Raw genomic sequence first — 13,994 nt, forward strand, 5'->3', positions numbered from 1 at the left:
CAGTAGTTGTAAAGGCTGGAAAGCTCCCTGTCCATGAGAAAATGTGATTAGAACAGTGGCATCCTGTGATACTTAAAATTGAACTGCAAATCTGTTTATACTATCTGTCTCATTCTCTCTACTGTGTATGTTTGAAAGGACAGTCTTTCATATCATTATTTTGCTTCCCTTAAAGGTATCTTTTTAATGTTTTAATGTATGTTTTAATGTTTTAACTGACCTGCCAAATTTTTCTTATGGCTTTTTAACACAAGCAATTTACTAATGTAAATAGGTAATAGACCGCATCATACAGAATTTGTAAATCCATGTCGATAACACTGGTATTGTACAAGCATCCCTTGGAGCAATACAACAAGAGTTATTACTTTGAATTAACCTGTCCTTTGGAATGTGAGGCTCTTTTCCAAGATAACTTATTTGCTGCCTTCTATGTGCACTTTTCTGAATTAAAATAACCTTAAATTACGAGGTTAAACATTTCTAAAGTATTTCCCAGATAAGCCCAGTGTCTCTGAAATAAACATGAAGAGTTAAGTCAGTTTGATCGGAAGGAAAACTACACGAAATGTTAAATTAGCACTATTAGTTCATCTGTAAAGTTGAAAGAATGATAAGAAAGTAAATCATAGAATAACTATTTCTATTCAGTACAGTCACTCAACAGCAGCCATCACTGAAGCAGAACTAAGAAAGGCTAATATCAAAAATCATTTGGTTTCATCTTTCAAGGAGAATTGATTACCTTTTACTGAGACTACATTTCAGCCCCCCTGAAACAAAAAAATTCTATACCACTGTTACACAGACACACATATAGGTGAAGCCTATGTGAGCTATACATACAATACTGAGGGCAAAATTTGACTCAGATTTTCAGTAATAGCAGTTGTGTCATGAACCTGCATTTATTGCTTACTTCTGGAGCCAAATTAAACAGGGATTCAGAGCCATATTCACACATATTCAAGAAATTGCGGAAATCTACTTTTTTTTTCCGTATAATAAGGCATAATTCATGACTAAGGATTGATTTATAATCTGCTTTCTCTTCATGTGAACTTCTTTGACTCTCATGTATTTTGTACAGGGCTGGCTCCTGGAACTGTACCAAAGCTGATCTCATCTTTTACTTAGAAATAAACTAGAGTAAAAAGAATAGCTGAAGCACAGTACAAGGAAAGATGAAAAGCAGGGACCACGTGGATCTGGATTTGGAGCTGAACTAAATGTTTCTAGATTGAAAATTCAAGTCTTCTCTGTAAAAATGGTAGAAAAAGTCACCAGCTACAAATTCAGTATCTGGTTCCAGGAATAGGTTCTAGTTCTAACCAGTATTTCATAAGGTTTGCAAGAGAAGGCTGTTCAGACACCTTGTGTCCAGTAGGAAACCACTGCATGTGCGGAGCAGGGAATATGACCAATTCACTGTCTCACATCACAGTAACTACATTGTCTGAGATTACAGACATGAAGAATCGAGGAACTGGACAGTCCTCTTCTGCTGCTATCTACTTCTGCAACATCTAGCATATGGGGTACTTTGGAAATGGCACATACAAAGTTGACATAAAGTTCTAGCCAAAAAAATAAGGAGATTTAGATAGTGCTGGAAAGAGAGCCAAGATCTGGCAGCACAAGAATACTGTACAGCTAGAAACTGCCAATGCTCTCCTTTCCCTTTGTGCAGGTAGCAGCACTTCAGAATACTGCCTGTCTGCACAGGGGCAGGTCACCAGTCACCAGAGCATTTGTATGCTCAAGAAAACAACAAACATTCCTCTGATCTGACTCCAGCTTCTTCAGTTCTGGCTTTACATTTGAGCAGTGACAGAAGGAGAGAGCAGAACATGAATGAAGAATCAATCAGGTAGGAAGAGGAGGACAACAGCGCAGACATTAGAAGGATGTCCTTCAGACACGGCATACTCCCAGCACCAAGTGGGAGGCATGGCAGGTCTGCAACAGCTGTGCACAGTCCAGCAGCTGCTGTTCCTTCTTAGGACTAATAATTTACCTCCTTTTCTTCAGTCTATTCCAGAGCAGGTTTAGAAAGCAGAGATATATATTGCATGTATATCCTGGTAAGTCCCTCTCCAATCTCCTATAACTGGGAGTCGCGTGACTATTTCTGCTCCAAATACTTCCACAAGTCAAATAAACATTAGAGTCGATTTGGATTTAAACAAAGTGGGAACAATTCAATTAGGCCATGAGGGCAAGAAGGTGCTTCATTCCATAGCAAAGGAAAGGGCCCACAGGATCCACAGTAGCCAGAACTGTGATGAGAGAGTACCTGCACGATTTTGCATACACAGAATCCAGTAGTGGCTACAAAACAAAGAGATCCTGGAGTTGTCTCCACACAGATGCCACTGATGTTAACTTAAGCATCACAATCACGGACACCGACCTTGTGAAAAAATTGTCAAAAAGGACTGCATTTCAAGTCAGTCTGAAGCTGACTGTACAATCATGCCATGCAGTACAGTTAGGGACTCTCTTCCTGGATCCAATCCCAAAGAGAATCCTGCTGTAATCTCTAGAAGTATGGCATAAAATCAAGTACAACTTGAACAGCTTCTGAATTCACTTTTTGCTCTGCCCACTTTTCTTACATTCATAGATCTTAAGTTATCATTCATTTTTGGGAAACAAAGGCTCAAAGAGATTAGATAAGAAAAAAACAGAGAGCTTTGAAAAGAAATAATTTCTTCCACCTGCAAGCATCATCAGCCATCTGTTACCCTGCTGTTCACTTCCTAGTGCGGGCTTCGCACTTCCTTGCAAAGGTCCTCCATGCCTCTCTCACTTGCTGGTATATACCATTTGCCTCCTCACTTCTCCGTCTTCCTGAAGACATAAAGGTTCATGACGGGGCAGTAAGTGCAGGTGAATAAGGGAAAGAAAAAATACACACAGAGAATTCCCAGTGCTTGAGAGAGAGAACAGACTTTTCGGAACGTGTTCAGTGCTCAGCTGCTACAGGCAAGGTGAGAGGAGACAGCTCAGCATTGTGGCTTGGAGGACGTTATGCTACTGTACAATTTAGTGGGAGGATCGAGTATTCTCTCAGACAGTTGTCGGAATCACCTAGGTTAAAGCATCTTGCTTACAGTCACCTTTTCATGCTACAGACAGCAGCTTTTCACAGAACGGTCGGGGCTGGAAAGGACCTCTGGAGGTCAGCTTGTTCAAAACCCCTACTCAGGCAGGGTCACCTGGAACGGGTTGCCCAGGACTACATCCAGACAGTTTTTGAGCATCCCCAAGGATGCAGATTGCGCCACCTTTCCTCTCTACAGAAAATGGTAGTACAGAATTATGAAGAAAACTAATGGCTTTTCTTCTATGTACGGCAGGGCCAAAACAATCTTTTACAAGCAAATTGCAAGAGCTCAGACAGACATGCAGATACACAGTAAGTACACTTTAACAGCATCATTTGTCCTTTCACACACAGGCATTCATACAATTCTCTCACACAAACAAAATAAAATGGCTATTATTAATGAATATACTGATATGCGAACAACTCTGGATACCACAATACATGAAGTAATTTCTCTTACTTGTCCTTTCACTGCACACATAGGTTCTTTCAGTAATATTTTACAGAACAAAAAGCCTCTGAAAACCAAAGTGTTTATCTCTAAATTTTGCTGTCAGATTAATGACAAATGAAAGTGAATTTTTCCACCACAGTTACTTTATGATAGCAAAATTATCAAACCATGTCGTTTTTACTTGAACACACTTAATTTTGAGTTTTTCATCAGTAAACACATGGTTTTGAACTTCTCCCTAATTACAATAGACACTGAATGTTAATTCATTATTTGCTTCTAGGCAAGGCATTGCTTATTGATTGGAAAGCTTTACATAGATATAAGCAAAAGGGACATCTCAGTTAAAAATTCTAACATTTACAGAGTTGCTTCCCCTGTCTATGAGAAAGCACTACTATACCTGAGTTTACTTACCCACAATTCCTAATGCAATGTAACCCAGAATGACGACTATGAAGATCACACAGCAAATAATGTCTGTACAGTGCCTAGGGACAGAAAGAAATACTTTTTAAAAATAAGGTGTCTAATATGACCCTTTGAAAACACCAAGTGTCATAGGGTATTTTAACATCTGAATAAGATGTCTGCATCTGCAGACATTAGTAGAAGTCTTACTCACAAAATCACGTTTGAGGTGTAAGGCCCTGCTTCTGCAGCAAGACCAGCAAATAAATGTGTATGCCTTTTGTATTGTAGACAGCAATAAAAACAAATTGAGGAACAGGTTTAAATATTCTTAAAACAAATAATAATACCTTACAACATTGAATCCATGAGATCACTTATGGTATAAGCTACTACAGGACATCTGCCTCAGCATGTCCCTAAAGCTGGTATCAAATATTGCAAACAACGTGATGAAAGATTCAGCACAACTTACCTGTATTATAAATAGCTTATGAATGGAGAAATAACAGCATGAAATGAAAAAAGCCTATATGCAACTACCTCTGATCTCTGCACAAAATTCTGACTCAGCTGCTTGGCCTCATTTAATGCAACCAAAACGTGCTCTACCGAGAGGACAAAAAAACCTTAACATATTGTGGAGAGCCATACCTTCTTTTACAGACAAGCAATCAAAGAACAGCACTCTCCAGTTTGAAAATGGACCCAGTGAGTAAACTGTGAGTATTCAATTAAATTACTGTCTTCTACTTATTGGTCTGCATATCAAGTTCATGCAGGCAGAGGAGTGGAGATGTGGACCACTTGACTAATTTTTCTTCAGTGTCTGACCTTGATCAGAGAAGTTCCAGGAGTGTAATTAACATAATGAAGTATGACACTCCCAAGCGAGCAGGAGAAGGTCAGTACGCACTTGTGGAGACCATCGACTCCGAGGGCTCCCGACTCCGAGGGCTCCGGCTGGGGTGAGCAGTTCTCTCCTTCACAAGCCAACTTCACAAGCCCTTGTTTCTAAAGACCCGTGGAAGCAAAATAGTTACCATCTCACCGGCCCTTGCAGGCCTCACTGGTTAAGAAACATTTGCAGCTAACAGTCTCGCCAGGATTTAATTTACAAAGGAGTGAATTACTCCTTTAAAAGGGTGTGCTGCCTAGAGCCTCCTTATCTGAAGGATTTCAATCACTGTTGTTCTTTACCGTGTCCTGCTTATCTGACAGTTTTGGTGAAAAACAGGTTGTATAACCTGAGGGTGTATGAACTGCAACCACCCCATTTGGGCAGGGCTCATGTCCGCAGAGCTGTCAGTGCTGCTCCGGGCTGTCCCCACAGCTGTAGTAACAAACTGCTACTGTTCTGACCCGATCCAAATCCCGTTCCGCTTTTCCATGACAGATGAGTGAGCAATCATCACCCTGGGAAAGCTAACGTGTGCTTCAAGTTAAAGTAAAGGACTGCCTTCATAAAACGAGTGATGTTCACCTCTGCTTGCAAGTCCATGCAAGGAGCCAAGTGGATGCAAGCTGAATCTCACCAGAAATCTTAGAATCCAAACTCCAGCGGAGACACAGTCATTTTTAGCATCTACCATTCTTTCCGTTTTCAATCCATGTTTCCTCTTACAGAGAACCGTTATTCTTTAGCATGAAGGAGATAAAGATGGCAGATCTTTTAAACAGTTGGAGAACTTGAAAAGTGTTTCCAGGTGTGGAAAAGGAATGATAAATCCTGTACAATTCTCTAGAGAGAGAGAGAGTTTTAACATCTCACTGAAATAAATTTTTAGTGAGGTGCAGGATTCAAGGTCAGTATGACAGTAATCTAAGAAAGGACAACAGCTTGAAGTAGAAGCAGCGATGCTAAAACAACGCTGCTCATTTTCCCAGCCTCCGTTCAGCAGCAGTTCTGACACTGCTCAGGCTGGGCTCTCACTCCATCAGAGCCATTCTTACGAGGTACAATATTTAATTCGAGACGTCTCAGGAGAAATATGGCACCATAAATACTTTAACTACAACTCTTATAGTCTCAAAAACCTCTTCCAGTCCAATTCTCACAGGCCTGATTTTATGATACCTAAATGCAGTTAAAGGTTACACCCATGTGTGCTAAAGCTTCCTTTTAAAGTTTGGCAGAGCCACCATGAAAAAGTACCCATAAACACTTTACCAGAATGCAGGATTTTCTGTTCTTTTTAATACACAAACTTCTGTACAGTACCTAGTAAAACTCACTGTTGCCAAGTATTGCTGTTATATAAATGTTTAAAAAATATGTAAGAAGTACATAAATCCTCTTTTGGGTGGCTTCTGAAAATTTTGAAACAGTTCATACAGACTAATTGTTGTTCATACAAAATAATTGCTTATTTTACTAGATACTATGGGTGAAACCCTGGCTCCATTTAGCTCATTAACATCATTGTTAGCTCATCAACATCATTGTAGCTCACTGTCAGTGAGGTCGTAATATTACCTCATAAATACAAGGTTCCACAGGAGAAGAAAAAAAACTGTAAAACATCTTAAATGAATAAATTAAAATAATTCTGTAAAGATACAAGGTTATACTGTGAAGATTCTGGGAGTTTCCAAAGTTGCAGGAGCTAGAACGATGGGAATTGCCTCTTGCTAAACAGGAGATATTGGAAGCCCATGCTTATTACTGAAACCTAATCAGAAATTATCCAGCCATGCTTTGACTGAAAACAGATTTAGTATGAATTTTTTTAAACTAAGAAGGCAATCTGTTACGGCAAATCTGCTTTTTTAGTTTGTTTCAGACTAATGAGGCAGAGCAAAATCACTCAGGAGACTGAACTGTTAAACTGAACCCTAAGGAAGATGGATTAATGGAAATATGATTATGAGAATAGGAACTGAGAACACTGCTTATCATACAGGCTCTATAATCTTTCTTACAGATATCGCTATCATACTTTTATATAACAACTATATGTAAACATTGAAAGATTAATGAGAAAAATTTCTTTCTTCTTCTTCACATTTCTTATCGTATAGATGACGAAAACATTAAAAATGCTTTTGCTAATAGCCAGTATTGTAAATTCTGATAGTTTTTGGTACTTTTTAGACAAGCAAGTTCCATAATCTGAACCAAAAAACAGTGAGTCTATGTATTTGAACACAGGAGTTTCCATAGAGATAAATTGCTGATAAATCCATCAGATTCATCATTTTCAGGTGACGTAATAAAAGACCTTCATTTTGTTAAGTGCACAGTTCAGGCTCCCACATCACATTTTACTGCTTACTGCTGTCATTTAGCTTAATTTATGGAGCCTGATTTGCTTTCCACTGTCTCTCAGAAACATAGTGGCTTCTTGGCTTCTCATGCTGTGTCACACGTGGCAGTGCATGCAAACAATACTTTGTGCATGTGTAATGGCATCCTAGTGAATAAATGAATGCAAAGATAAAATCATCCGCACAGAGTATTAGTGCATAAAAGCCATTTATTCACTGACAGTTCATGCACTTAATCATTAATGACTGACTAGAATCTCTCTCTGTTTGGCAGTTTCATGCCCAATCTGTCACAAGTGCAATTTCACTCAAGATGCTGCACTAGCAAGAAACTACGATGTTTATTAGTTAAACAGCACTAGCAGTATATTAGCACCTACAAATAGTCTTGAGCCCAGCACTGTGCAACCACAGAGCAAAACAAGGCTCAAGATGTTCACAGCATGAGTTTCAGGTTACCACTTTCAACTCTGCTGACACATGAAGGTGACCACTAATGTCCTCACTTGAGAGTTCCTCCTCCCTGCTTGACTAACAGTTTGTGTTTTGAGACTTCCCTAAATCATGTTGTGTCAAGGTGATGTTATACTATGCCATACAATGCCATGAATAGCTCTGAAGACCCCTTTCTTCACTGGGGCTGAACTGAGAAGCAAGATCTGCTGTACAAATGGGTATTTCTATCAGCATAGTGACATTGAGGACATCATCCTGCACAGCTGAATAAATGCGCAAGGTGCCCATAAACTAAATGTTTGCAGAGAAAGTTCCTTTCAAAATCCCCCATGAATTGCCACTTCTACTGTGGAGGCCAAAACTGCACAGAAGAAGATATTTATACAAGTTTTCACCACAAGCTGTTTTCCATCAACTCAAATTCTGCATTTTCTTAATGAGTATGACTGATCTGCACTGACCTGCATGGATTTACTAAGTTGATATGTCTTAGTTACAGGCACCATGCTTAAGGAAGTATTGTTTAGTTCTGGAAAACTCAAATTTCGATATCTGCAAATGAACAACATCTGTAGACAGTGTCCCAAACCAGAAACATGAAACAAGAACTCAAAGAAAAATGTAGGCTTCCCCACTCATATTAACGAGTGCATGGCACGTTATGTTGATATAGACAACAACATGTAATAAAACATATATGGACCAATAAAATATCAGTAGCAAGAAAAAGAATTTTATATTCTACCAACATTTATCTATGGTAGACTCTCAGTGTAGTCTAAGTAACATCTTTAGTAGGCTATTTATTTTAAAAAGCACAAAGGATAATTTAAATGTCAAAATTGTTTATTATTTCAATATCGACCACAGTATCAAATGATGTGCCACGTAGATATCTATGAGTGACACATTTATATTTGTGAGAAGGTGAAGTTTGTATTGCTAGTTAAGGTCAGGAATTTTTATTAGGTTTTTTCAAACTCTTAAAGAAGATAGCTAAATAGTTATGGAAATTTACTGATATTCAATTTGCATGAGAACCCATTAACGACATTTTCTAAACACAGAGGAAAAGGTGATCTTTGTCTTAACAAGAACACTAAATTTCTAGAAAGATGTTGAACAATTAGAGATAGTCCAGGAAGTGGCAGGAGTTTTTTTTTAAAACATAACAAGAAAATAAATTTACAATGTGTCTAACCAGCAAGAGGAATATGAGAAAAACCCAAGAAACTACATAGAGGAGGGAGAAAAATAACAAGGGGCAAGGGAAAAAAAAAACCCCGCGAAATTGAGGATAAGTCAGAAGCGTGATTTACTAATTTGATATTCTGCCAAAGCAGTTTAGAAAAATATGCTATGGTTGTATTGACTGTATAAATTCCCTTACTGGAATTTAGAGAAAATCTAAATGGAGGAAGACAGTTCATTTTATACCCAAAGTAGTATAATTGCATTAAGGAAAAGGAGAAGCTTGTTTTCCCACCTGTATGATGGTACCTGACTGATTTATCCACAAACATATTTAAGATATCTTATGATTAAATTGGTGGAAGAAATGCTTTTTTATTCTTAAAGAAGTGTAACACATTCTATCTAAATTCCTTATGAATCCTTAACTTCACAAGCCTTCCCCACAACATTCCCCCCTTCATCTGGCATTGGCATGAAATACTGAGGCCATTCAACAGAGCCCCCCTCTCACGTGACAAATCTGCCTGAAGTCCAGCATGAGAGACCATTTCAATGCCAATGGGGGAGAGAGACAGACAGACAACAGCTTTAGGGTTGTGACACTAGACAAGTGTTCGTACATTCAGAAACTGAGAGGTGCCCAACATAGTTCCTAGGGGTGAACCTCTGGAGGCAGGGAAAGATGGCTTGGAGGAAATTTCTGCCTTTGAGGAATCAGAGATAGCTTAGACTTAAAATACGACGCACTAGATTTTGTCTCATATGAATTCAGCCAAACTGACCATCAGATCTGGTGGGAGGAAGGAAGGTATGTATCTCCAGCTCAGATTGACAGGAACACCAGGAGTTTCTATTTTCCTCTAGAAAGTTATCTACCAAAACTCCTGCTACATCATTTTGAGCGGAGAAATTGCAGAGCTACTGCTTCAGCCTGTAAGCTTACTCACTTGGTGGATACGATATATAAAACCTTACAAGTATTTTCTGGTAGTAATGCACATAGATGAACACTTAATAACATCCCTAAACTATCACTTAAATTCATTCCTATACACAGTGCATACAAAGTCTCACTGGCAGTATTATAAAGATACTTGGCAAATTAGGATCAACTCCATAAACAAGTATTTCCGTTTCTTTCTAAAATTATTAGCTTTCAGAAAAGAAAAGAAGAAATACATCTTGCTTAGACGAGAACAGTGTGTGTGTTCCAGTGAGAGTACCACAAGGCTGCAGTGTTCTTTTCTGTCATAAATTTTCTGCTGAGAAAGATAAAATTGATAAATAACTTGTGGTTCTCTAATTTATTCTTCTCACTAAGGACAGTATGCTAGTTTAGAACTTATTCTCTATGTTACACTTACATCCGGAAAAACACTGAGATGAATTGCCCATGATTTCTTAGATGCTTTCTGAGCATTTCACTCTACTTGTAAACTACTGAACCTTCTAAGAGGTAAACAGACATGCTTCCATCTGCAGCACTGACTATTAAGTGAAGTGAAGTCAAGCCAGGTTATTCTGGCAGGAGGCTTTGTAACAAAGAAGTATGTTTCAGAACTACTTTTAGATTAGATACAATCCACTTTTTCAATGCATATTCCCACTGTACAGTAATGTTTCTGTGGAGAACAGAGGCAGACAGTCTTGAATGGTGCAGAATGAGAATGGAAAAAACTGAAAGGGCTGCAGTATGTAGTCATACCAAAAAAAAGACATCATCTTGATAACATCATTTTGGATTTTCATGAGTTGGCTGGTTCAGAGTCAATCAACACAGCCATTGCATTTTAATCCTTTTTAAAAAAAGATGTTTGCATGAAATATACCAAACTCCACACACAACCTCCTTGAGAATGATGGTACTAGCAAAGCACTATACACATTGCCTTGTTGAACACTCCTTAAAAAAACCAACAGAAGAGTTCAGATAACTGAATCTCCTTGCAAAGGATCCATCTGACAAAAAATGTGGGAGTAATCCATTCTTTAACAGACGTTAATACACCATTATTGAGACTTGGCTTTCTGTTTCTCAGTTTTTCAGGCTTTTAGTGGTTTGGGGGATAGCTTGGTGTTCAACAACTTCAAAACATCATTTGTACTCTACAGCACCTCCAAAAATGCATCAGCTTCAGCAGTCACGATGATGGGATGTGACATTTTCCATCTGTCTCTGCACGTTTCAATGCAGATATGTACAATATGCAGCCTATCTCCCTAGAAACCCATCCTCTCCATTCTTCAAAAATGAAGACAAACTTTTTCCCTCACCAATGAAAACTGATAATGAAATCAAGAGCAGGACACATTATTTTATCAGCAGAAAGCAAAGATAAGTGTTTCCCCACCCACACTGTACACAAAGTTGTGCCAGTTGTATGGCAAGGTGTACAAACAGCTCTGTCCGCACCCACATATTCATTACCAGCACTCATTTGTCTGGACAAAAATGTATGCTTTCAGCTTTCTAGTATCTCTTCTCCTACAGAAAAGTAGGAAGCCCCAAAGTCAGAAACAAATTCAGGGAAGATGCCCATTTTCCTCCTATTGAACTCTTTGGAATATCTTCTGAGAAGGCATTTTGTTCATAGGAACTAGATAGTCTTTATTTGCTTGAAAGACCGTGGTTTCTTAATCATTTAATCTTAGTAATTGGAAAAATGAATTTTAAAAAAAAACAGTTTGTTCATTGTCTTTAAATAAATTTAATAATAATCTTAAACTACTTCAAGGGCATGTCTGTAGTGTACTGCACAGTGCTGCGCTGATGACCCCAAAAGGTCAGGCAAGCCATTTGGGTATCTTGCAGAAATGGTAGGTTGCATCTAAATCCAAGTGCACCTCATTGCAAAGTATGCTCAATAAGCATCAATGCAGCTATCACTGCCTTATGGTCTACTGTACAAAGAAGCCATGCTCTTAATGTTTAGGGAACTGACCTTTTTTATACTGTTTCCAACAATACCATCTCACAAAGCATTATAAAATGCATTGAACGTATGTGGTATAGTAGTGTTGCATTGTATTCATTTGGTTGTGTCCTTAAGAAGCTGCTGTGGAATGTACAATTAGAATAGCACATATATATACATGGAATTGCAGAAGCTGTCACAGCAACTACATAGATGTAACAACAAGCCACAGTGCAAAACCAGTTTTTACTAACTGTATCATGCAGTAACAGTAAAAACAAGAGAAGTCCTTCTGGCATACCACCACCAGAGTTTCACCACTTCTGCACATGAGGGAAAGGCACAGTTACAGACTGCTCAAAAATACCATTAAATTGCAGTCTTTTAGGATCCAACTCTGCAGTCCACAACACCGTAGGTAGTCTCACTCACTTCAGACACACTCTTCACGCATGTAAAAACTGTTCACTCAAGTAAGGGTTTCAGGGTTGAGTCACTCCAGCAGCCAGCCACATCACTGACAGTACTTTATTGCCGTCACTGTTCAAGCACTACCTATGTTCTGCCAGGGATTTACCCTGTTGGCCAGCCACAGTACAAATGTAGTGGTGCACACCCAGGCCATACTCTGGGGAGAATTAAGTAAATCCCTTGATGAGGTGACTACGGGAGCAGGAAAACCAGCTGCGAACTGAAGAATAGTGTGCCAGGGTTCAGTCCTGTGCTGTATGGAAACAAGACAGACTGCATCACATAGCTGTGGCATCCCAGAACATAACACCACCTCAAATGGTCCTGCTTACATCAGCACAAGGTAAGACAGCAGGTACTAGACGATATAAGGCATACAGAATTGGCATTCAAATTGACAAAACTTAAGAGCACACAGTTAAGTATTCCCCAGTAACCATGTATCTTCAAGGGTGGTAAGGATTGTCTTCTGGATTTAAAAGAATTGCAGAATCAAATTCACAAGTTTTGTTAACAAAATTTTTTATCCCCTGTTCACTGCAAAACCAAAAGAATTAAACAGAATGAGTTAAGATATTTACCTGTTATGAATAGGTCCTCTGAACTTTGGGTCAAATTTCCTTGGTTCACCTGCATTTAAAATAAAACAGTATAAAAATATGTCCTTATTTAAAAGAAAGTCTATGGAGAGGGGGTGTTAACAGCAATCTTTGAAGAACATCTTCCATCTATTCCTATTTAATCAGTTCTGTTAAAATCATTTCATGCAGGCAATATCAGTAATTCACCAATACAATTACCTAGTTTTTGTAGATGAGATCAAAGCTTTTTTCTTCTAGCTTAAAACTTCGAGGGCCTCACATTTACTACACGATAAATTACCTTTAATGTACATCCTATCACTACACCTATGCACAGTGTTCACAGTAGAAAGTGGCCGATATTTGAGAGACAAGGATTACGTCTCACAGACATATGCTAAGTGTGTTTGACAGCAAGTGAGTGAACCTGCCTCTCTGGAGCTACAGGCTAAGCCCTTCGGATTTTTCTCTAAAAGAACAGTTTGGAGCCATGTCTATACTTAATGTTATACTTACAGTCTTGCAGAGTTATTCTTACTTCTGACTGCTTTGGTTAAAGGACTTTATAGACATAGAGTTGCAGGTTTACCCTTTTTGCATTGGGCTTATCAGATGACAAAGCATGGCTGGAGACTGCAGAAATTCAGTGCTGACCTTGCTCTACGCTACCCTGCACCATCAGTGTAACTGCACTAGCTTCTCCAAAGCCGGAGATGAGGTACAGCACCGCCAAGCAGGCAAAAGAGCACGTGTTTCAAATATCTTCTCTAACTCTCAAGTGGATGCACCCACCACATATCCCAGTGTAGGAAGCAGAGCAGCTTTTAAAGTTGATGTTGGTTATGCATACATCCCTGAACATGGTTGTTGCTTTTTATGAATCTCAGAACGACTAGAAGGTCAAGTCAGGTCCCTCCTAGAAACAGGCAGTACCATCTGGCCAGAGCTTACAGATGGAAGGAGTCAAACGTGATATGTTTTTTTCCTATGGTTATCCTGGTTAGCATAGTTCCAGTTGATTCACTCTACACATAAGCAAACTATATTAAGAAACTGCCAAATACTAACCCACCAATCTGTGCTTCAAATGTGGACTTGAGTAAGATGAATTACTGTATGATTTCACTTGGGAA

The 13,994-nt window shown here is 38.8% G+C and overlaps 1 protein-coding gene across 1 annotated transcript in view; it reads right to left on the reverse strand.

The window, feature by feature from the left end:
- Positions 1–13,994, reverse strand: part of SLC44A5 (solute carrier family 44, member 5) — a 49,960-nt gene that overhangs the window by 34,712 nt on the left and 1,254 nt on the right. The window contains exons 2-3 of the mRNA XM_009580774.1: positions 12,862–12,910; positions 3,984–4,057 (exon numbers count right to left, since the gene is read on the reverse strand). Coding sequence (XP_009579069.1) covers positions 3,984–4,057; positions 12,862–12,910 — 123 coding nt within the window. The remainder of the gene's footprint in view (positions 1–3,983; positions 4,058–12,861; positions 12,911–13,994) is intronic.

This window comes from Fulmarus glacialis, unplaced genomic scaffold, assembly GCF_000690835.1.
Source record: "Fulmarus glacialis isolate BGI_N327 unplaced genomic scaffold, ASM69083v1 scaffold26416, whole genome shotgun sequence".
Taxonomy (NCBI): domain Eukaryota; kingdom Metazoa; phylum Chordata; class Aves; order Procellariiformes; family Procellariidae; genus Fulmarus; species Fulmarus glacialis.